We start from the raw sequence: 24,994 nt of genomic DNA on the forward strand, positions 1-24,994 counted from the left end.
TCTTGGTTTTGCGCAGCAAGTAAGTAGTTTATTATTATAGTCTTGTTTAAATGTTTTGAGATCATCAGTTGTTTTTGCCGTGGGCTGAAGTGTCACGCCAGAAGCCTTTTATCGTAGCTTTATTCAGTGCCGTGATGCTATGTTCTTTTTGAACTTATTGCAGTGAACAGTTAAGAAAGACATTGAAATTAGACAGTATGCAATTTGTTGTTGTTTTTTGCCTCATCGAACAAACTGTGACGGGCACTGTGATTTATTTATGCAGATGAGACTTTACTATAGTCTGTGGAAAAACCGTATGATGGACAGCCACGCCGAATCTCGACGACTATCAAATCTGTGTGCTTAGAACAGTGTGCTTTGGTGTGGGCAGTATGCGTTTTGCTGAATGACCTGTATATCTGGCTACCGTATATCGATCCTTGTGTGTGCCTCCAAGAATATTGACATTTGTGCTGGTGGGAAATTCCCAGGGTATCCTGCCCTCAGCACCGGGACTTGAGGCATCACTTGCTCGAGTTTCTCCTTTTCAGAACGTTTCCCAGGCAATCAAGAAAAAACGCTTCCGCCATCAGTTACTTGCCCAATGTGTAGCAGCCAGGAAAGCTCACCTTCGCGTTTCGTCGTGGGCTGCAGTCATGTCTGGGGCAGTATGATAAAGCTCTGTTATGACTTTTGTGTTTTATGCGCCTCTCCCATGATTGCATGACGTCACACAATGACGGAGGACGAGTGGCATCAGTGCCTGATTGGTTCATACCAAATGTCCGCTGGTGCACAATATTTCCTGCGCATGCGCGAAAGTACGAAAAAATAAGTGCGAACAGAGAAAACCACAACAAATGCCGTCGTTTCTGTCACTGCGTTTTACGCTTCATTCAATTATTGTTTCGAGTCACAATTGTAGGCTGCCTCTGAAGACGAGACCGGGAAGTTCCTAGAGGAAACGTGCACCTATGTCACTGCGGTTGTCATTTTGTGGTGTATGCAACGCAGTGAAGGACAAAGGGCATACCTAATCGCCTTCACCACCTGCTCCGACTTGCACTGCTGAAGCTTGCTATGCACCACCAAAATGGGGCCCATGACGCCACTTCAATGCCTTGTTTACTTATATTATGGCGCATGGGCAGAACGCATGATCGCATGCCGAAAGATGTTATGTAGGCTTCATTGCCGTAGGCCATCACATGTTCCCTAGAAAAGCCGCTTTAAGCATAAAGAAATGAGCCTACGTTGCAAACGCCGAGCATTTCTGCACGATTCATAGCCTAGTTTACGATAGCAAAAGCATTAAGGGCTCGCCATAATGACGTTGTTACCGGTCAGCGTGATGTCACTTTCACGCAGGGGAAATCCCTCTTGTATTACTGCTCTGGCATTCTGCGCAATCGTTTCTAGTCTGGTGACTTACGTCACAAGTGGGCCATATATGGCACGACTGGTCGCATGACATACACTATTCTGCTGAATGATTTTCATGCCTAGAGATCACCACGAAATAACTGTGATCCAACTAGTCGAGGCAAATAATGAAAGGTCTTGCTTGCCACAATCACATGCCATACATAGTCGCACTCTTCAGCATACCACATACTCACATTACTTCGTATAGTGAAAGAAAACGCATAAATTACCAACAAAGCATGTGCAGTCGTATGCCACTTGGACGCAAGGACCGCATTATCGTTCACTCGTCAACTTCATTGCATCAGCCAATATTTTTTCATTTATATGACGACACCCTTCGTTCGTCATAACATTCTTGCTCCTTGAGGCTCTTTGAGGCTCCTTGAGGCTCCTTGAGGCTCCTTAAGCACCTTGAGGTGATAAACATCGCAAGAAACGTAAGGCAGCTGCGCAACAACAACGCTGGATCGACGCCTCAAGGAATTCCTTATGCTCTTCATACAACCCGAGAGACACTGCAGAATGTTATTGTATCAAATAATAGGTAGCATTATAGAATACCCCACAAGCTTACTGCTAATTTCGTCTTAAAAACAATCTTTGCATTGAACACCCAGGTAGTGTTCTGTGATCAGAAAAAGTAAAGACGAAAAAAAAAACTACATAGCAGAAACAGCGGTTATAATGGCATCATTTTTAAATGAAGTGGTTTTCTATCTGGTGCTTCGGTACAAACTGCTCCTAACTATACCACTGATTTTGGTTTAGGTTGACCTGCGAAATTGGAATAAATCTAAGGGAATGCAGAATTCTCATTGTCTTTCATTCTAGTCCTGGTCATTCTAGGTTTCAGCGTATTCACGCATGCTTAATAGGGCACATGATTCTGTGTCATCTCACGACCATCACGAAAAGTAAAACACGGATACGTGAGGTTTTTAGCGGCATTTTCCCGGTACTAATAAAATACTTTATTTATGTTCGTTCAACCTAGCGACTTCAGGGCAGATCTATATCGTTCCACAATTTCATCACGTCAGTTCCATCAGTTTTTTTCTTAATCCACTCTTTGGTCTTTTCGATTTGCTCCGGCGTGAACAACGATCTCCAGCCTCCAACGAGGCCTTTGCGTATTAGTCCTTCGTTTTTGTGGAACCCGCCGTTTGGAATGTCTAGTTCTCGGAGAACTTGTACTGATCTGAGAGCCTTTTCGGGAGGCAAATTTAGCAGATCTTTTTTCATCGTCGCCATGCTGTCGTTAAAAATGCTTGCCATATTCTTCAAGCTGCAGTTTTCTAGGACCCTACGAAGCAGCGCAGGGTCCTTTCGAAGGTCATTTCCGTACTCTTCTCCGAGAAAGTCAGCAATCTTCAACACACATCGCTTCGTGTCCTTTTTCAGCATTTCGTAAGTCATGAACAGAACGTTCTGACTCTCGCGGTGTCTGTACCAGGAGAGCAGATGATCGAAGTAATCACCCCAAGAGAACTTGCCTGCGATGAACAACTCATGAAACCTCTCGAACGACACGTCTTTGACATATTTTGGCGTCAAACCTTTGATGTAGTAGTAGAAAGAAACGCAAACGTCGTACGGGTTTCTGGCTACGCAAATATACTTGGCATCTGCTGAGTAAGGCGTCCAATGAAAAGGCAGATGCACCTTCAGAAGCCCGGGCCTCTCCATCTTCTCAGCTGCTTCTGCTCCCATCATTTCAAGGAAGGGAGAAGCGAGGTAAAAGTCCACTGGTGTTTCTGGAGGTTCGCCCTTTTTCAGAATGCTAAGCACAAGGTACTGAACCCAGGTCGTTCCGCTCTTTGGATACGTCGCAATGAAAATGTCGTCAGGACGCGGCATGTACGAGAACACGGAGCGCAGATTGGTCTCGTGAAACACTTTGTGCATCCAGAGCCCATCAACATATCTGTAAGATTCAACGTCCATCGATGCTCGTAGTGGCTGCTTTCTTGCGTAATCTGAAAAAGAGGAAAGTTGAAAATGGAGCGGCAGTGACCTAAAATGCAAACCTAGCTTCTGTAATATTTTGAAGTTCATTTTATGAGGAGGAAGCATTATCTTGCCTCCTAGGAAACCTGCCCTGCACTATAACAATAATGAAAACAAGAAGACGAGACGCTCGTTTTAAATGAGCACATACATACGAATTCAGCCAAAAGTACCTCGCCTATGCTTAGCACCTTGAATGAGAGAATCAGTTTTCCATCTCCAGTACCCTCGATGGCCAGGTGCACGTATCACCCGTACTTAAACTAATCAGTACCCCTTAAGAACTGCTTGAGGAAGCGAAACTTGCCATAGCCTAGTTAAGATTCAGCTTACACCAAACATGTTCATAGCTACTAAATGCTACAGCAGACTGTATCCTCTGGCAATTATATATAGTGTCATTATATACTATTCTTTCTCGCACTTGTCTCTGTGAACGTGTCGATTAAGGGGTAAATTGCGAACGTAAGCACCATGAAACATACAAAGCACTGTTCCAATATTCACGAGGCAGATTAGCTCATTGAGAAAATCCTCTGTAGTTTCATAACTGACATTTGAAAGGGAAGGCACCGACTTTTCATTGGAAGGAAGCCAGTGCTATTCTTCTACCCCAACGTGACTATCTGCAAACATGCCACTAATACCTGCTATTGGTTCAAGTTCACAAGCATTCATTCTGAAAGTCCAGCGCGCGAAAACGAGGCAGGAAATGTGTTCTTTGTTGCGTGAACACTGTGTCGTTGTTGCGAGCGAGCTGATCTGCCATCCTATACTGCGTAATTCCTGTAGATTACGGAGAAAATCATCATTCGATGGAAGTGGCATTTCTAGCAGGTATAGTCGTTATAACACCGCTACACAGTACACATAGCAATAGCTACAAAACATTAAAGGTGAGGTTCATGCTCCCCATATATTAACCCACTGCTAAAATACATTGCTGTTGTTTGAGTTCGGTTCCGTGCGTACGCAAGAAGCCGTAAAAAAAAAAAAAAAGCTGTCAATAATGTCTCCATACTCTTTTCATTGAACCATTTGCAAGCACTCTCGGGCCAGAGCACTGAGACAGCGTGCATGACTGGAACCATCGCTTGCTGTCGGCCTCTCGGCACGGGCATTTTTTATTTGCTATGTTCTGTAATGCGCTTCAGGTGAAAGAGAACGGAAGGATAGCTTCGACACAAGGATATTTATGGGTCCTTTATGCACGCCAGAATCAAGCCAAGCGTATGAAAACAATGGCAAAGGCAGAAAACCTAGACACAGCACGCACATGTGAGCTCCCAAGCAAAAACATAAGCGAATAAAACTATGAGTACCTGCTGTAATGCAGTAATATTGAAAAGGAAAGTTTACTAGGGGTCTCTTTATGGACATCTCACGAATATGATGCGCATTTGAAAGTACACAATTTATGTCGCTAATGGGTTTTTATAAACTTTTGCTGACGAATTCAACGCGATTTCGGTTTTGGGTTCGTCACATTGGCTTTTCACTTTAATTAGGTGACCTGAAAATCGCCTTGAAAATAAGAAATCTTGTGACTAAACGGTAGCTTGTTCGATTCTACACTTCGAGATTTCGATTCTATTAATGTATCACAAAAAATCAATCTATATTCATTTCAGCTCAGTTACTCTCCTTTGGTTGCAGGAACGTCCTTGACCAATTTGCCGTCAGTTGAAATGCTTTTATGCGCTAGACTACTAAGCTAACAACTATGATAAGCATCATCAGCGGTGTGCCTGTGATGCTCATGCGTGTAAAAAGCATAAACAATTCGAGAATCTTTGCCAGGGGGATTCGAACCCGGCAGCCTCTCGCATGGAGGGAACCTCAAAGCCACGGCAGTAACGTGTCATAGGACGGACCGAGGTCAACCAATCTATATGTGTTGCGTTCGTTTGGTTACAGAAATCTTTCTGGTAAATGTGGAGCACTAGGGGATCAGGTGTAAATAAAATGTTTTTAAACTGCCCTTCATTTTATATGGCTCAATATATATAACCCTTCCCTCGCGACGTGAATAGACAGACGGATTGACAAAAGGTGGAGGTGCGACATTTTTGCATTTATTACATAAAAGCGCCGTGTTTACCTGTTTATACATCAGTGACCTGAAAGATGTGATATTTTATTGTTTAGAGCTGGCAAGTTTTCGCAAGAGAAATTTGTGCGTGTCCTAAAGAGGAAAATAAAATCAGAATGCTTGCAGGCTGAGAGCTTATATTTGTCACCATATCAGACTCAATTTGTCCGCATCTCATGCGTAGCAAAAAAAGCTGCTTTCTGCACCGCGTGAAAGTAATAAGAACATTATGCGCTTTTTCTTACAAAATTAAGCTGCAATTTTCAAAACATTTCTTACTATTAGCTGAACCCGTCACTATAGTTTACACCAGTTTTACTCGCCTCCGCTGCTAGACATCGACGAGTCATGGAGTCCAGGATGGTGTCAGTGAACGAGATTTCTCTAGAGAGGACAATCTGTTTTCGCGATATTGGTACTTTTTTTTTTTCATAGATGTCACGTAAAGCGTATTCAAGAACTCTCAAATAAAAAAAATTTAGGCAGACCTCCCATGTTGTCCCACACGGTAAGCCATTCTCTTCTTTGAAGAGGTGTTCATTTGTGTTTGTGACACAGGAATCTGGCTCACTTTCGCACATATGCAGGTTCTCCGTAGTGCTCCCGTCTTTTAAATCTTTCCATGAACCCTAACGTTCCACACCTCTTGAAACTAATATAAGCTGATATAAATAGTTGTCTAATCGAGGCTTAAAAAGTAGCTGACTCTATTGCCGTGAAAAGCATCGAAAGCCGCTGGTGTTTCGTCGTAAAATTTTTACTTCGAATAATTTCCACCTTAGAAATATTTGACACTGAGTCGCACTTGCAATTCGCTCGTTGCTTATCAAAATGTGCAAATAAACATGTGTCCCCATAATGTAGTTAATGAAAACGAGCAAGTATTCTACACCCTTTGCACTCGACCTACACTACGCGTTACTCGAATGAAACAGTAGATTATTTCTAATGCAGAACAGAGGAAAAATTAACGCATGCAATGGGAAGCTCCCAAAGAGGACAAGATAGTAATAATACGAATAATAATTCTACAACCGATGGGAACGTCTCGAGTATTTGCGAGCATGGAAAGAATCGTAGCAAAAGCATAGGCAAAGGCGGGGCCTCGCGACTTTCTCATTTCTTCGGTGCGCGACACCTGTGACAGCGCATTATGTGTTCTCCGAGTCGTCAGATAGATATCAGATTTTAGAACAGTCCTAGCCTTTGTGCCAATTGCGCGCTTGAGATGCCCACAAAAAATGCGAGTTACACCCCTGTCAAGCGCGCAAAATAAAGTGCACTTACGGCGAGTGTCACTAACGAAAAGTGCACTCTACCGCTGTAACATAAGTGCACTTGCCAAAGTGTGAGCTCAGGTCGGAGTGCGTGCGCAAAACAGACTTCGAGGGCTGAGCGCGTAGCCTCGCGGGCAGACATTTCTTCGTCACAAATGTATTACGTAATAGGATATGTATACAAGTTGATTTTACGTGTTTTGTACATATTTTCATTTGATGAAATGTTTTATAATAGCGACGGGCAAAATATAAAATAACAGAAACGTGATGTAACCGCGTACGCAACTTCCACATTATGAGTGGTGCGCCACTGCGGCTACGCCATTTTCAGTTAGAGGGCGGTTGTTATTGTTCATGGTGTTCGTTGATAAGGGGTCTATGAATCATGGCCCAGTGTCAAATTTTAAGCATTTTTTAAATGTTTTACTACTTTAAAAAGCAGTTCCTTGAACTTCGCGCTTGGAGGTTCCAATTTCTTTTTTCAAACATGTTTTTCAGTTGCTAATTTCGCTCTAACGACTGCTTATGCGAGTGCACTTCGCTTTCCCGTTTAGCACTGCGTAGCGTAAAGTCTCTTTCAAGCTGCGAAGTGCACTCCGCGGAAGTTCACTTTAACTTGCACGCTTAACTGGGGTAATATTTTTGGTTCTTATTAACTTTGCACCCAGAACCCAACGCGTAATGGAGACAGCTGTTAGCGCATACGCTGCATAAGGGGGTGTGATCCATAAGCGCAGAGATGTGACCTATAAGCCTGTGTTAAGATTACCCTTCGTATGGTACGTTAGCCGCGACAACACGCCATAAAAATGATTTATTCTACCTAACTAAACCTTGACTATTCAGCCACAACTAGCTGCCTGCAGAACAGGGCATTATTTTATCAAGATGTATTCAGAAAGGACCAATTTAAATTTAATTTCTTTAATATTGGAATTTGTATCAAAAGCTGAGGACAATACACATTTTTTTCGCTGCAGTATAAAGCGCATCTAAAAGAACAAATTTCAGGTGAATGGCACGGCTCATGACGTGGGCGTCCGCCTCGGCTACAGAAGGTGGTTCGTTCACATTGAAGGTCCTATCTTATGAAAATGGGCATAAATACATGGCAGTAATATTCCTGCTTTGGCTGAATTGACACGGCCGCTTTATATGTTGTGTCCTTAGCTCCACAGTAATCGGCCTTTTGAGGCCCAATCTAAATGTATCGCACAAAATAGCAAACTGACCGCGTATACACACTTGCTAAGGACGATTTTTGAGTATGGTAGTACTGTTCGCTAACCATAATCTTACAACATATTTAAGAAATTCAGCATTTAAACACAAATGCCATCTGATTTATATATCGTCGTTGCGGAGGCAATTTTTCTTTTATGCTGGTGTACTGCAAATCATTTCTCTTGATTTGATAGAGCAGCACTCCTCACGTGTCCGTTAAAGACCTTCATGTCGGAGAGAAAGGGGACAAAGACTTTTACCGGCAGGCGATTAGGAACAACTGGCAAACATTATGAGGCATATCATCTGGCACAGAATCAAACCCTTTGTGTTATAATGTTTTTAACAAATACTGTATACGCACCCCTCGCATTGTTTAAACGCAATTCCGTATTTCGCAAGTATATTTTGCCCATACACTACGGTAGGATTAATTCTAGATGTCTCCACTGCAACATCGTAACAAATTCTAGACGATAATGAAAATGAAAAACATCTGGGAAAAGAATACATACTGTAGCAGGTAATCCGACCAGCAATACCAAGTTAAAACATTGATGGCGGTTGAAACGCCGGTGCATATATATCGTTGCTTGAAAGGAGGAAAACGCCTATTTTCAGTGCCTGAAAAGAATAAAGAAAGCATCTGCTAACTTTTTCTATCCTCCAGAAGCCAATTGTGTCAGTTAAAACTCGGGGAATTTTAAATGGAAACGCACATGCTTATTTTTCATCTGAATCGGTTATCAATCTCTGATCTGCGAAACTTTAATTCACAACGGAAACAGCTTGTCAAAGGTAGTGCTTCAGTTCAGTTCAGTTCAGTCATGTCCGACTCTTCGTGACCCTATGGACCATTTCACGCCACGCTTTCCGGTCTCTCACTACCTTCCTAACATCACATAACTTCATCTGCAGTGCCTCGAGGATGCCATCTAACCATCCCGTTCGCTGCCTACCCCTTCTCCGGCGACCGTCAACCTTTCCCAACATCAAATCTTTCTCCAGCGACTCCTCTCTTCTCATCAGATGACAAAAGTAGCTGAGCTTTAACTTTAGAATTCGACCCTCCAATGAGCAGTCAGGGTTTATGGTCGACAATATCGACTGATTTGAACTTCTGGCAGTCCAAGGAACTCTCAAGAGTCTTCGCCAGCACCACAATTCAAACGCGTCAATTCTTCGGCGGTCAGCCTTTTTCACAGTCCAACTCTCGCATCCATACATCACAACTGGAAAGACCATAACGCGAGTTATACGGATCTTGGTTGGCAGACTAATGTCTCTGCTCTTTACTAGGCGGTCAAGGCTAACCATTGCTCTCTTTCCCAGAAGCAGGCGTCTCCTAATTTCATGGCTGCAGTCTCCTTCCGAGGTAATCTTGGAGCCCAAGAAGAGAAAATCTGTGACAGCTTCCACTTCTTGTCCATTGATGCTCCAGGACTTGATAAGGCAAGACGACATGATCTTTGTCTTTTTAATGTTCAGTTTAAGCTCAAACTTCTCACTCTCTTCTTGCACGGGCATCAGAAGTCTCTTGACTTCCACATCACTTTCCGCCATTAAAGTGGTATCATCCGCATATCTAAAGTTGTTGATACGTTTTCCAGCAATCTCCACTCCAGCTAAAGACTCGATCATCCAGACCGGCCTTCCTCATGATGCGCTCTGCATATAGGTTAAATAGGCAGGGCGACTGTATGCAGCCTTGCCTCCCTCCTTTCTCAGTCGCAAACCAATCAGTAAGACCATGCTCAGTTCTGACTGTGGCCTCTTGTCCTGCATACAGGTTCCTGAGGAGACAGATGAGGTGAATTGGAACTCCCATCTCTTGGAGAGCTTGCCACAATGTGCTGTGATCTACGCAGTCAAACGCTTTCGCATAATCAATGAAGCAGAAATAAATGGGTTTCTGGAACTCTCTTGCTTTTTCCATGATCCAGCGGAGCTTGGCAATTCGGTCTCTAGTTCCTCTGCCCTTCCGAAACCCAGCTTGCACGTCCGGAAGCTCCCGATCGACATACTGCTGCTGCCTACCTTCGAGGATTTTCAATATCACCTTGCTAGCATGCGAAATAAGCGCGATCGTGTGGTAGTTGGAACGATCTTTGGAACTGCCTTTCTTTGGAATGGGTATGTAAACTGACCTCCTCCAATCCTGTGGCCACTGCAGGGTTGTCCAAATTTTCGGACATAATGTATGCAGAATGTTAACAGCGTCATGGTTGAGGTTTTGAAGCAACTCAGCTGGAATACCACCACTTCCGCTGGCTTTCTTCTTAGCAAGGCTGGCTAAGGCCCATTCAACTTCACTCTTCAGGATGCCCGGCTCGAGATCAGTAATCACAACCGTCTTATTTTGGGTTTGCACATTCGGGTCCTTCTTGTATGGTTCTTCTGTGTATTTCTGCCACCTCTTCTTTATCTCTGAGGCTTCAGTGAGGTCCTTGCCTCGTTTGTCCTTTATCACGCCCAGCTTAGCACAGAGGCTTCCTTTGATATCTTTGATTTTCTTATACAGAGCTCTTGTGTTCCTTAATTGGCTGTTGTCCTCAACAGCTTGGCACTGTATGTTCAGGAAGGCATTCTTAGCTCTCCTTACTATTTTTTGAAAATCCGCATTGAGAACCTTGTATCTTTCTCTTTCCCCAAAACTTTTGCCATCCTCCTTTCCTCAGCTATTTGCAAAGCCTCTTCCATAACCAGTTTGCTTTCTTACATTTCTTTTGCTTTGGAACTACCTTAGTAGCAACTTCTTGTATTATATCACGAACATCAGTCCACATCTCTTCGGGCTCTCTGTCTTCTAGATCTAATTCTTGAATTCGATTCCTCACTTCCACGGCATATTCTAATGGAATTTGATCCAGATCATACCTGAAAGGCCTTCTAGTTTTCTGCGTTTTCCTCAATCGAAACTTAATTTTGGCAACAAGAAGCTGATGATCGGTGCCACAATCGACCCCAGGCCTTGTTTTGACTGCTTGTATAGCCCTTCTCCATCTCTGCCGGCAAAGAATATAATCGATCTGATTCCAGTACACACCGTCCGGTGAAGTCCATGTGTACAGGTGCCTCTTGTGCTGTTGGAAATGAGTATTCGCTATGGTCAGGTTGTTTTCTTGACAAAACTCTACTAGCCTCTGTCCAGCTTCATTTGGCTCGCCAAGACCGTACTTGCCTAAAATTCCGGATATTTCTTCGCTCCCGACCTTAGCATTCCAGTCTCCTTTGAGAAAAACGACGTCTGATGATGGGGTGCATGCGGTCTAAAAGGCATTGTAGGTCCGCATAAAATCTCTCAACGGCAGCTCCTTCAGTAGTAGTGGTCGGTGCACAGACTTGGATAACTGTTGTGTTGAAAGGTTGACCATGGATCCGAAGTGAAATCATTCGGTCGTTTTTGAGGTTGTACCCTAGCACTGCTTTTCCCATTCTTCTTTTTACTATGAGAGCGACCCCATTCCTTGTCTTGAATTCGTGCCCACAATAAAAGACATAATGGTCGCTGGAGTTAAATTATCCCATTCCGGTCCACTTGAGCTCGCTGATACCCAAGATATCAATGTTCAATCTGTCCATTTCTCGCTTGACGACATCCAGTTCACCTTGCGTCATAGATATATCACATAGCAACATGGAATGTTGCTATGTGATATATCTCCTTGCAACATCGGACTTTCCGGTCGCTTCCCGACGCATCCACAACTGAGCGTCCTTTTGGCTTTAGCCCAGCCGCTTCATTCGTCCTGGAGCTACTAGGAATCGTCCTTCGTTCATCCCCAGTAACATGTGGGACGCCTTCCAACCTTTGGGGCTCATCTTCCGGCGCCATATCATAAATGGTATTGTGGCTGGCCATAGGGTTTTCTTGGCAGGAAATACTGGAGTGGATTGCCATTACCTTCTCCAGTGAATCACATTTTGTCAGAACTCTCTGCCGTGACGTGTCTATCTTGGGTGACCCTACACAGCAGAGCTCACGACTTCATCGAGTTTCGCAAGCTCCTCCGCCACGACAAGGCAGTGATCCATGAAGGGGAAAGGTAGTGATACATCGAACGTTGTACAAGAGGACAAATCATGCCACTTTACTACGCGATTTAATCATCATTTCGATAATTTCTGGACCATATCTCATTTTGTAGGATATGCGCTGCCAATGTCAGTAAAGTTTAAAAAAGTCAAGATGCATAAATTGCTGATTTGGGCATTCGGCTGGAGAGCGAGAGGTTTTAAAATTTATTATTCTTATTTAATGGCAACAGATGTAATGCAGCGTCCCTTCACTCAGTTTACGTAATGCGGTCCTTAAAAGGGCCTTAGAAATCACTAGTGCAGAATCGGTAGACCTCTTCTTTTGTCCTGCCTTCTGATAATCTGCACTTTAGAAGCAGTGCCTTTTTTAGACGGAACTTAGCCATAAAGTCCAAAAACAAAAGGCTTGATAGGGAGTATTCATATGGCGTTACAGAAACCATTTTCTCCTTCAGTGTGTAATTTAGGGACCCAAACACCTCAAACAAATGACAGAAGTGACGCACAAGCATGGTATGGGTGTGCTCTAACTACAACGAACCAGGAAGGAATATTATACTCTTGAAAGGCTTTAATGGTCCGCCAGGAAGAAGAAAAGCATAAGAAAGCCATCCATCTTGCCCTCCAAACTGACTCCAGCCAGTTGAAAGGGGAGGAAGATGACGGCTGTAAAGAAATCTTCATCACCCACTGATTCCTTTACGGGTGCCCATAAAGTTATTCCATCCATCTCGACGCGGCGCTGAACGGCTCATCGTAATAGGTAATTGACAAGTGATGTGACGTTTCTGAACTGCAGTGAATGCGTGCCGGCTCTGGCTGCTGGGCCTTTGTGCCTAATTTCAAAATAAAGAAAACATCACGCAGAAAACGGCATGGCACCAATTCGCACAGAGGGAGGACGGCACGTGTCAGGTTACATGTCCACCCGATGAAACCAGAAACACATCTCGAGACAGGCGGGAAGAGAGCTGGGGAAGCGGCAAGGTATCATGAGCCGTTCGTCCTCCCGTTGCTCGTCCCATTAGTCAGTTTTCAGCCAGAACTGTACCCAAATATACACATATGGGACGCAAATCAAAGAGGTTGGCCCTCTCGCGGACTAACGGTCCGATTATTTATTTATTTATTTATTTATTTATTTATTTATTTATTTATTTATTTATTTATTTATTTATTTATTTATTTATTTATTTATTTATTTATTTATTTATTTATTTATTAGAACATCAAGGGCCCCACGTAGGACATAACATGAGGGGCGGGCATTTGAGCGGCAGTTAACAATGGTTTTTGTAAGGTGATTACAACGATAATAAGGCTTCTTCGATGGCAGTCTTGAAATTAGCAGGGTCAGAAATTAGCGCAAGCTGCTCAGAATGCCATTCCAGTCGCGTACTGTATACACGAAAACAGACTTCTGGGATGTAGTAGTGCGGGCACGATGCAGGATGACGCTGTTAGAATGGCCTATGCGGGATGATCGACGTTTGAGAACAAAAGTGAATATTACTCCTCCCTTGAGCCAGTTTATTTCTTAGAGTGTATATAACTCAGAAAATGCAGGATTGGTGGACTAGTAAAATGGCTCATGTAAACGACTGGTGAAGTGTTTCTCAATACCGTAAGCAAACCACAACAAGATATTATAAAGTATTTCTCAGACACATTCAATTGTGGTCACGAGTATAAGTGCTAAAACATTATAGTCTCGTGGCGAATTGTTTTAACTGTGGTTTTCGACAAGGAATAAAGTTCTTCCTGGTAGTATTGCAATCAGTCTCTTCCTCTGCGTGTTCACCGCGTAAAGCCGCGCTTCACCTTGCATCCGGCAGCCGCATTCGTCGAAACACGTATTTGAAAGCATACAGATGGTGATGTACTATATGTGGCCCATATGGATATCTATCGCTACCTAACCTTCAACTTTAGCTGCACGTGCACGCTCTATGCAAACGATAAATATTTTGCGTCATCCTCAACTCTTTACAGTAAACGGTTGCGTTACAACTTTCATAGTGACGCCACATAAGGTCCACATAAGGTTGAATAAGAGCGATATGTATGTGATTGCGCAAAGTGAAGCAGTCTGCCGTGGATGGGTCTCGATTCGTCCAGCAATATATCGCAGAGACTCAGCTCATGTGTACGTTATGCGTTCGCTTGATGACATCCCCCGTGCTGCTTGACATTGCTAGTACTTTTAAGATCACCTCAGAAGTTGAGGACAACCCAGAGGGCTATGGAACGAAAAATACTAGGGGTAACATTAAGAGATAGAAAGCGTGCAGAGCGGGTCAGAGAAATAACTCAAGTTACCGACATTCTAGTGGAAATTAAGAAGAAGAAATGGACATGGGCAGGACATGTAGCGCGAAGAGAGGATAACCGATGGTCGCTGAGGGTAACAAACGGAATTCCAAGGGAAGGAAAGCGTAGCACGGGGCGGCAGAAAGTTAGGTGGGTGGATGAGATAAAGAAGTTCGCAGGGGTCAAGTGGATGCAGCTAGCAGAGAACCGGGATTAGTCGAGAAATATGGGAGAGGCCTTCGCCCTGCAGTGGGTATAATCAGGCTCATGACGATGATGAGAAAGCACCCTCCAGCTAAACCCATGGCTTCTATTGTAACTTAAACGTTTTGGTAAATTTGAGGCATGGTTCGGCAAATCCGAGCGTGGCATATCGTGTAGAAGCAATATTGGACACTTCGCGGAATTTGTGCGTTGCCTGTGAGAAGGCATCGCTGGCGTTCTCAGACGTTCTCACCGCATAATTTTCGCGTGCTGGTGCGCTCGTTCTCTGTAATCGTCCATTCATTATTACAGCGCAAAGACGGACGGGACAAGAAGAGGACACAACAGCGCTGGACACAATAGCACGACAGCGAGGACACAACAGAATGATTCAGCGCTGTTGTGTCCTTTTCTTGTCCCGTCCGTCTTTGCGCTGTAATAATGAATGTACGTAACCAACTCGCCCAAAATGTTGTATTATGGAACTGTAATCGTCGTCGCGTGCGGCGATGCTCTATCGGCACTATTCGAGTAGATGGGTCAGCCTACGTGCTGACACGAGAAAATGGGCTAGGCACACGTTGAAACACGCGCAGGTTAGGCAATGACACCAGATTGTCCAACACAGACAGCATATTCGTAATGAATACTATCAGTTTCGGTATTTATTGGAACTCTGTTGAGGAGATCAAGGTAATAAAAAAGACTACATCTGACGCGTAGCGTGGAAGACTGGCAGCTTAACACATGAAAACACTGGTTACCAAGATGAGGCGAACGTATTAACGTAATACCCATCGAAGCTGATCTCCCTCTTTCTGGTGTATTAAGGAAATACTTCCTCGCCTTGTCTCATGCTTCGCGTGACCAGATAACGTCCTTCACACCTCTCCATCATCCAGAGATCGGCAATAATGAAATTAAGCATTGATAAATAATCATAATAATTACAATTTTATTATTCATAGATGTGTTTATAAGGATTTGTTAAAGTTATAAACATGGCTATCATGTCGGACGTTAAACAGCTCAACTAGATGGCGCCTCTGCAGATCCAGACGTGTGAACACGCCCTACATTGGCGGAATTCCGCATACAACGCACCACATTACAAGTGTGGACACTGGCGCACGAACAGACCGCCAGCACGGCAGAAATAATTCAGCATTGCCGCACGTAAGCATGCTTAACTGCCCCCCAATGTTTGTCTTTTTTTGTTATTCAACAGTCGCTCAGAAACTCAAAACATACTCACAGAGGCTGAACGTCAACCCGGCTTCGCACGCAGGCGCATGCGTTTTTTGTTTTCAGGATATGACTACTATGGTGGGGCTACAGCAAACAAATTGAAGTTGTAATGTATATGACTCCACAAAAATGCTTTTATAGATGTGAATTCATTTCTCTGTTATGCAGGTTTACAAAACTACGAACTTGAAGAGCACAGACTGTCGTAGCCAAATTAAATCCTAGTGAGCGTTGCCGAGAGTATCACGAGTTTGTCTGAAATACTTTTTCTCATCCTAAATAAATCTGAAACTCCAATTAAGAAAAGTTTTGTTTTGGCTTCATCTGCGTACTTTTTGGTGAGAAGTTGTAGACATTTCTGACAAAAAAAATAGTTCACTCAAAAATTTCTATTAAGTTACCCCATCATCATCATCCGCCGGACTATACCCATTGCAGACGAAGGCCTCTCCAATATCCCTCCATTTAACCCGTTTCTGTGCTAGCTGTATCAACTTGACCCCAGCGAATTTAGCCTCATCCGCCCACCTAACTTTCTGTAGGCCCATGTTACGCTTTCCCTACCTTGGAATCCCATTTGTTACCCTAAGGAACGATCGGTCGTCCTCTCTACTACATGCCCTGCCCATGCTTATTTGTTTTTTATTTCCATTAGAATATCATTAACTCGAGTTATTTCTCTGGCCCACCCTGCATGCTCTCTATCTCTTAACGTTACACAATACCGTTTTTTGTTCCATAGCCCTCTGCGTCTTCATCAACTTAGGCAGACCCCTTTTCGTCAGCTTCCATGTTTTAGCACCTAGGTGAGTACAGGTAAGATGCAATTATTGTATATTTCCTCTTGAGCGATATCGGTAATCAGCTAGTCATAATTTTCGAGAGCTTGCCAAAGGCGCTCCATTCCAATCCTTTTCTTCTCGTTATTTCCTTTCCATGGTCCGGATCTGCGGTTACTACCTGCCCTCAGTAGACAAATCCGCCCACCAATTCCAGTGCTTCGTTATCTAACTTAAATTGCTGTGCCTTCCCGAGCCTGCTAAACATTGCATTAGTCTTCTGTATATTGATTTTCAAACCTATCTTTCGCCTATTCTTGTCTAGGTCATCAATCATTCTTTACAGTTTATCCCTGAGCTACTTAGCTAGGCACTTTCATCAGCGAATCGCAGATTGCTGAGGTATTTTCCATCGATATCCCTAACTGCTCCCATTCCAAGTCTCTGAATACTTCCTCTAAGAAAAATGTTAATATAGTGGGGAGGTGATGTCTACTTGCCTAACACCTTTCTTTATGATAATTTTGTTACTTTCCTTATATAGAACTATTGTTACAGTGCAGCCAATGTAGAAATCTTCCAGTAATTTCACATACGGCTCGCATACACCCTGATTTCGCAATGTCTGTATGACGTGGTTTCTACTAAGTGAAATATTTTTACGTAATCAGTGAATGATACGTATAAGGCCTGGTTGCATTCGGAGCGTTTTTATCACCTGGTTGATGGCATGGATATGATCAACAGTAGAGTACCCTATCCGAAACACGCTGATATTTTGCTCGATTAAAGTCTAAGATTGTCCTGATTCTGTTAGCTATTACCTTAGTAAACACCTTATATGCAACAAATAGTAAGCTGATTGGCCTGTAACTTTTCAACTCCTTAGCGTGCACACTTTGTCTTGTGAATTAAGATAATGTTTGCGTTCTTCCATGACTCCGAAACCGTGGATGACATGAGGCATTGCGTATACAGGATAGCCAGTTTTTCTAGCACGATATCCCTCCGTACTTCAACAAATCTGTACTTATCTAACCCTCCCTAGCTGATTTCTCCCTTTTTATAGTTTCTAAAGCTTTCTTAACCTCGCCCTTAGTCGCTGGCGGAACGTCTGACTGCGTTTGACTGCTGGATATTTTATTATTGTCCTGACTACTTCGGCTACTATATAGATCAGTACAGAACTCCTCGGCTGCTTTGACTATCCTGTCCGTAGTCTTGATAGCATTGCCTAAGTTACCGTTTAGGTCACTTTATTCCCTAGCCTCAACAAAAACAGCCATGCGAGCAGCATGCAAACGCGCCCCTGAAACCCCCTGTCTAGCTGTTCGCGGCATCAATGTGTCCGCTTAAATGAGGGTCATGATGGCTCTGCCGATGTCGAGTGTTTGGACTTTGAGGCCCCTGGCCCGGGCAGCACCCTGCTTTGCTCCACGCTTCCCGTAAACGGAGGTTTTGAGTTGAAAAACGGGAAAAATTAGCAGGACATATACCTATGCTACTCTTCATCTTCCGAACCGGCAAGCCTATGGTCGGCCAGTGCTCGGCCATTGCCAATATGGCCAACTAAAACTCATCGGACCGACCTCAACTGCCCAACTTGGCCCGAGATCAGGGCAGTCAATGGCCTTAGAACGGCCAATCATCGACCTTCCACCTCGGGCCGACGAGTGTGACTTGACGACCCTACTGCCGCAGTTGGTTCATGCATGGGCTATGGCTTACCCACGCATTGCCCAACCACCGCTACATCCTGGCCACCTCGGCGGTACTCACTGCCTAGGGGTTTATCCATGTATGACCAGCGGTCTATTCGTTCATGGTCCTTGGTTTACTATGCACCATCTGCAGTTCGATTCTGCGTGAAAATTGCTGCTGTGGTAATATTTTTATATGCGCACCTTTTTCTCCAAGCGGGCTGTAACTTTGTGTCATCAACAATATATAATGGCGATGTCCTTCGGGTAGGTGCAAAGAAAGAGACTATAATTAGCTGGTAATTTGGGGCAACAGCAAATTCGCATCCTTCTCAATGTGCACAAACACGCCTGCAAGCAAGAGCAAGCTGACGAACGACACCCATAAACGCGCTGATATGCTTCGTTAGCCAAGGAACCAAACTAGGAACCGTTTTTAGTTGCAGTGATCACTAGGATACAATGTGAATATTCCTGTTGACACCGGGATCATGAAAAATGTGCACCGAATGAAAACTTTTGGAGTGGTTTCCTAGAGCAATTTAAAGTTGCGGCACTTAAAACTAGGTTTTCTTTTATTTGACGCACTATTACGAGGACAATGAAAAAGCCGACGTCTTGCGTCTTGTAACCAGGGCACTAGTGCAACTAAGTCCTCTATTTGGGTAGTGCCCAGTGCCCACTTTAACAACCCTCTTAATCTGCATACACGTAATTTACAGCTAAAGTGGAACATTTAAAAAAGTTTCTGTAATAAGCTGAGCTTTTTAATATATATTCTTGTTACTCGAAAACCAGCAGCCGTGGCGCAGTGGTTAGAGCGCTCGACTGCTTTACCCGTGGGTGCAGGATCGAATTCCGGCAGCGGCGACTCCTTTTTAATGGAGGCGAAAAGCCAGACAGATGCGTGCTTTGCAATGTCAGCGCACGTTCAAGAGCCCCAGGGGGGGGGGGGGGGTAGGTCGACATTTTTCATTCCATCACCTACGGTGTCTATCACAGCTTGAGTTGCTTCGGGACGTTAAACTTTAGAAACCAAACCAAGCATGTCTGTGGAACTTAGGTGGAACCAGGTTAAGTGTAGTTGATTACGATTGTCACACGGCATCCTTATCAATACGCTCCTATTATCTGATGGGTAGCACCCTGTCTCTTTTACTTTTACAGGTGGCACACGCCATACATGTCCCATTAAAAAAAGAGCACTCTCCGTCTGGACGAATGTCGCTTCGCGGCATCGAGGCACTCTTTGCACAGTCTATAATCGAGTTATCATTTCCTCGGGCTCATTCTCCTGCACAGAGTTTCGCTTAGTGTCTTGTCTAGCCTGGTATCAGCGAAGATAGCCTGAGCACGGGTAACAGTGCAATGGAAGTGTTTTTACTGAGCATTTCTTATCATGAGATGCGAGATTAGCGCCTTCAGCGTCTCTTAGTAGAAGACATCCGGCGCTCATGCCTGACAGACCCGCCCCGTACAGTTGGGTCGAAGGCAGGAAGTCGGTAAGTCTGAATGAAGCCTCATTAGTGCTGCAGCACTACAACCAGCATTCTTTTAACTTTCCGAAGGACTTCAGGTGTGTACAGAAACAAGTGTGACAGATACGCCTTATTTTCTTCGCTGCAAACCAATTATAGAAGACGGGGGAACTTTGATGCATTCAACGAAACTCCGTCTGCGTTCTACAAGGGGCACACGATAGATCATGCGCAGCAGCAATGCTCAGGCTTTCGCATTCTTTCAACTCAGATTCTGTAGTGCTTTCGAAACTTTTAGTGCTGCAGCACACGTGCAATGTGTTGTCTTATTAACACAGCAAAATAACGTTTGATAATCTAGATAAAGGAAACGCAATCCTGTCAGAACGGCCTGTTTCCCCACCTAATTCCGTGGTTAACGGTGTTAAACCGTCTGTATTTTTTATCCAGGGCTGTTTATTCTAGCTGCTTCAGTACCAAGGCCTATATAAGGTCTAATGTAAGATCTCGAATGATTCAGGAAGGAGCATTTGTCTTGATCATTAGTGAGAACTAAATTTTTCGTACAGTTATTTATAATTTGTCATTACCAAATGTGCATGCGCGAGTGAACAAAAAACTCCGCTTTCATTTTTCCAGTTTTCCTCTAATGGGCCATTTTTATGCATGCATGATTGAATAAAATAAAATATCCCTCTTCCATTGTGTTCGGAGCAGAGGTGTTTGTCAGTGCAGTTGACTAAATCGCTGTCTGCGTTTTTGTCTTCTGCATTCCACTACTATGCTTTGTAGGCCTAAGAAACCTCAACAGTGTTTTAATTCCGTGCACATTTAGAGCACAAGTTATGGTTTGTTTTATGCATTCATAGATTTGTTGCTATGAAATCGCCTTTTCGAAAAAAAAGGTTTTTTTTTGGTCATGTATATTCATGCAAAGTTCACAGGCTACATTGAGCTCTATACCATATCAGCAGCACATGACAGACATTGGTCATAATCTTCACCAGCTTAGTGCCTCTACAGCCACCTCAAATATTTTGTTCACTAGCTTCAATAAACACTGTCCCATGCCAGTTGACGACAGGCTTTTCTTGCAAACCTCCCAATCTCATATGCCGGAATATCTTTAGGTGGTGAGTATAGCAACGCTTGTGTTCTTTTTTTACTCTGTTTTGCCAATCCTTACCACCACCTCCACGTCACTTAGCCTGACATTGCATTCCCTGCATGAACGTGACCATGCATCCTCTCTAATCACACATGAGTAATATCCAGGTACATTGTTTCTCTCATCTTCATTTACGCCGTTTATTATCCATATTTGCTCTGTCTTCGATTTGAAGAAGATTGAGAATTCAAAAAGGGACTTGAAAGATCCACTTTAATAAAGCCGAGAAATACTGAGCAAGCTCATTTTCAAAGGCTACTTTTGTTATGGTCGCAGTTTTCGCATATCCTAAGATTATACTATACCAGTCAGCATTTCCGCGGATCCTCTCGTGCTTGCAGTTTTCTGTCGTCGTAAGCGACTAGCCCCTTTAGTTTTCCATGACGGTCTTTGCTGATCAGCACGAGTGCAGGGAAACCTTCAGGGGCTAACTTTTGGTAACCATTGGAAGCTTACAGTTTGTCCATGAATATGTCCATAAAAATGTCACCTACAATATTTCGTAGTCGCTGTGCAATGATTTCAAATTGTACCGCGTTGGTGTAGCAAAGTTCTCAGCACAATCTATGGGCCCAATATTGGTACTGTAATTTAAAATATCCGCTCCTACTTGGTACTAGTGCATTGGCAACACATTCGTAATATTTGGCAGCGCATCATTCCGATGCGCGTCAGAATGTTAGACCATTTATATCAGCATGTCTATTCAATTCGGAACCGCCACAAAATTTTCATTTTCAAATATACACCGTTCAACTGCTCGCTGTAAGCGCAATGCAATTTTTAAAAGCATAGCTTAGTCACGCATCAGAAGCTTACACGATTCGAATTAACGCCTTAAACAATCATTTCTATCATAAACCCTATTATACATCGCTATGCATCTATCATGCCCACAAAGTTGTCATTCCTTTACGCAAAACAGATTGTTTCTTACGCTCATTTGTTCCCCGTACCTCCAAATAATTTAACAATCTTCCAAATAAAATTATACCTATTACTTATGCAAATAATTTTCCCAAAGTTTTATCTTGCACTGTATACACACTACCAGTTTTTTATTTAGTAAGTTATTGCCGATTTCATAGCTAAGATTGTGTATATAAGATCGATTATTTATGCACCCGCTTTTTACATTGCTAACTCTCTATTTCTTTTGTCCACTCCCCTGTGAAATGCCTATATGACCCTGAAAGTAAAAATAAATAAATAAGCAAGCCCAAAATGGTAACTTAAAATGCCTCACACTTGTCTCGTAATCAAAGCTGCACCAGAATCCTCTCCCTGGCTACGCATTAAAAGCCTAAACTATTCAGATTAATAAGATAGTAATAGCATGTCCCTTAAATTAAATCATGACGCTGGATTAAGCTGCCCTTGTTATTCGTAACAACTAGTCCCATGAAAATCTAAATAATAATAGTACTTAACAAAGCCTAGTCTGATTAAATTCTGAAGCAATCTTCGATTTCGAGCGGGTGGCATCAAAGCTTAAAACAATTTTTTTCTAGTATTCCTTGATTTTCATTTTTGCACTGATTTCTTGTTCAAATCTACTGAATTGAGAGCCATGACACCTCGGGGGCCATGGGAAGTGCAGATTGTTAGCAGGTACTGCCGGCTAGAATTCTGAGCTGATCGATAATTACACAGATTACGTTCTTATGCTTCTTTCTTTCTTTCTCGCTGTTATGAAATTTATGAAAATTGTTTACAGCTCAAAATTTATGTTTTTACGCTCCTAATTATAGTTTCACTCATCTAAACGGCATTGAATCAAATCTTACAAAACTTTCTACCATTAGGATATTCCTTGAGAAAACAACACATAGCTTACCAATAGCTTCCCATATAATACCTATGGTAGAAACCGAGCCTAGAAACTGCTTTCAGGGCCTGTGATTGCCGTGTCTCGTTCGAGATCTGCAGCTGCAACGAACAGGCTAGATTAAAATCACAAACGTGGTGCTCAATTATTCAAGTCCTGCCAGTTGGACCATGCCATGCGGTCTCTTGACGTCACACAAAGCACAGACAAAGGAATGCCGGCGCCCGGGCTGCCAGGCGCCGTCATTCCTTTGTCTGTGTTTTGTGTGACGTCATGAGATCGCAAGCAAAGTATAGACAGAGAAGCCTGGGAGACCTAGCTGCGGAGAGAGAACCGCGCTCCATAGCAACAAGCCATCCTCCTGGCGGCTGAGGCCTTGAAGCAACAATGTGTCTTCACCAGACCTCAGTTTGCGAGGCTCCTGAGTAGGGCTCCCTTAGGCCTGCGTGCAGTGGGGGAAGGGGGGTGGGGTCCAAATAGGAGTCTCATTTAGGTGGAAATAAAATGATTTGACGATAATGATGGTGATGATGAAAGCAATGCCGGTTCATTTCAGTCGCCAACAGCAGTTCGCCAGAGGCAAACTAGTGAGGATGACTGGATGCATAACGTCATCAAAATGAGCTTTTAACGCTAAAGAACCAAAATTTCGAGGCACACTTAAGCTCCGCTTTTAATGACATGATGCAGCAGAGTTGATTGCTACTGTCTTTGGCTCGCTTAAGTACAACCCTCGTTCTTATACATTCATTTTGCTTCTCATTTAATCACTGATGCCTGAACATTGCTCTCTTTTCTCATGTGCTCATTACCTCACAATCTTAAGGTGCATATTTACTGACCACCGGACATGAAAGTGAAGCGTAACTATTCGTACGAACGAGCCTCCGTCGACTAGGGATCGACTTTTTGACACATGGATCCAAATTGTCCGGGAATCTGATTCCCATCTCCCCCTCCTCTCTCAGTGAAGCCATCAATTGATGGAAAAAATGGTTCATTCACGCCTTACCTGGGACTTGACGAATAGGGGAATTTACCCTCCATCAATGTCTGGCTTCCGAAAAGGCCGAAACAGTATTGATAATGTTATTGCTCTTGCCAACTGTGTCAGGCGCAGCAAAGCTGAGCGGTCTCTAATTATTGCCGTTTTTCTTGACGTTAAAGGAGCATTTGATAATGTCACGCACGAGGCGATTCATTCAGCCTTGCGTTCAGTTGGCATTGCTGGACGAATGTATAACTGGCTTTCTGAATATCTTCGTGATAGGACCATTTACATGTCAACGGATCAAGGTGACACGTCCTTACATCATGTGTCTCGTGGCGTTCCTCAGGGAGGGATTTTAAGTCCAACCCTCTTCAATATATCTCTTCTTGGTTTGGACAGGTCCTTGCCACCTACTGTTCAAATCTCCCTCTACGCAGATGACATCTGCATATGGTGCTCCGGAAGAGACAGGCGCATTGTGCATGCTCGACTACAAAAAGCAATAGTTGGCACTGCATTATTTTTAAACAAGCGAGGTCTTGTTATATCTCCAGAAAAGTGCGCAGCAATTATCATTTTCAAGACGTGATCTCTCCCGTTATGTACTGAAAGTTGCTGGCACTCCTATACCGTATGTCAACAATCAAAAATTTCTATGTATGACCTTTGATAGGTCTCTTTCATGGTCACCACACGTTCAACAACTTAAGACCACACTCTCTTCATACGTATCTATATTCCGTATGCTCTCAACGACCAGAAGAGGCTGCTCTACCGATTCCTTATTACGGCTTTATGGAGCACTTTGTGAAGGTCTTCTGCGTTATAGCCTCCCTCTTCTTCAAAGCCTCTCGCAGTCAAGCATTAAGCTACTTGAAGCCATGCAGGCCAAAGCTTTGAGAGTGTGCCTTGGTCTTCCAAAAAACACTTCCACAGTGGGCACTCTGGCGGAGAGCAGACGTATATCTGTAACCGTGCTGATACCGCAGGAGCTGCTTCGCGCCCAGCTGCGCTTTGCACGTGAACCTACCCACCCGTTTTAAGAGCAAAGTATGACATCACTCTCCAATCTACTGCCTGAGCAATATCAACGCGCAGTACCGTCATCTTTCCCACCATGGAGGTTTGCTTCATGGCAAATTTGGACAACTATACCTGGCATCAAAAGAAAAGCCCGCACCCCAGGACCCGCACTTAAATACTTCGCCCTTGAGCACATCTGTGCATGCTACAGTCA

General features: G+C 43.6%; 2 protein-coding genes across 3 annotated transcripts in view; one reads left to right on the forward strand and one right to left on the reverse strand.

Annotated features, from left to right (window-relative positions):
- LOC146176401 (sulfotransferase 1 family member D1-like) lies at positions 1-22,932 on the reverse strand. 2 transcript variants are annotated; one of them, XM_084582740.1, is made up of 3 exons: positions 22,776-22,932; positions 8,529-8,637; positions 1-3,386 (listed from the first exon to the last, which is right to left on the reverse strand). In XM_084582740.1, the coding sequence occupies exon 3, from the start codon at positions 3,352-3,354 to the stop codon at positions 2,410-2,412; it is 945 nt and encodes a 314-aa protein (XP_084438866.1). In that variant the 5' UTR covers positions 3,355-3,386; positions 8,529-8,637; positions 22,776-22,932; the 3' UTR covers positions 1-2,409. The 2 variants fall into 2 exon arrangements, with proteins under 2 accessions (XP_084438866.1, XP_084438867.1); XM_084582741.1 differs by lacking the exon at positions 8,529-8,637 and having other exon boundaries at positions 22,776-22,911.
- Positions 19,700-24,994, forward strand: part of LOC146176402 (sulfotransferase ssu-1-like) — a 13,852-nt gene continuing 8,557 nt past the window's right edge. The window contains exon 1 of the mRNA XM_084582742.1: positions 19,700-19,794. The gene's annotated coding sequence lies outside the window, so the exon portion shown is untranslated. The remainder of the gene's footprint in view (positions 19,795-24,994) is intronic.

The sequence above is a fragment of the Amblyomma maculatum genome, chromosome 10 (genome assembly GCF_055883805.1).
Source record: "Amblyomma maculatum isolate TAMU_Amacu chromosome 10, ASM5588380v1, whole genome shotgun sequence".
In the NCBI taxonomy this organism is placed as follows: domain Eukaryota; kingdom Metazoa; phylum Arthropoda; class Arachnida; order Ixodida; family Ixodidae; genus Amblyomma; species Amblyomma maculatum.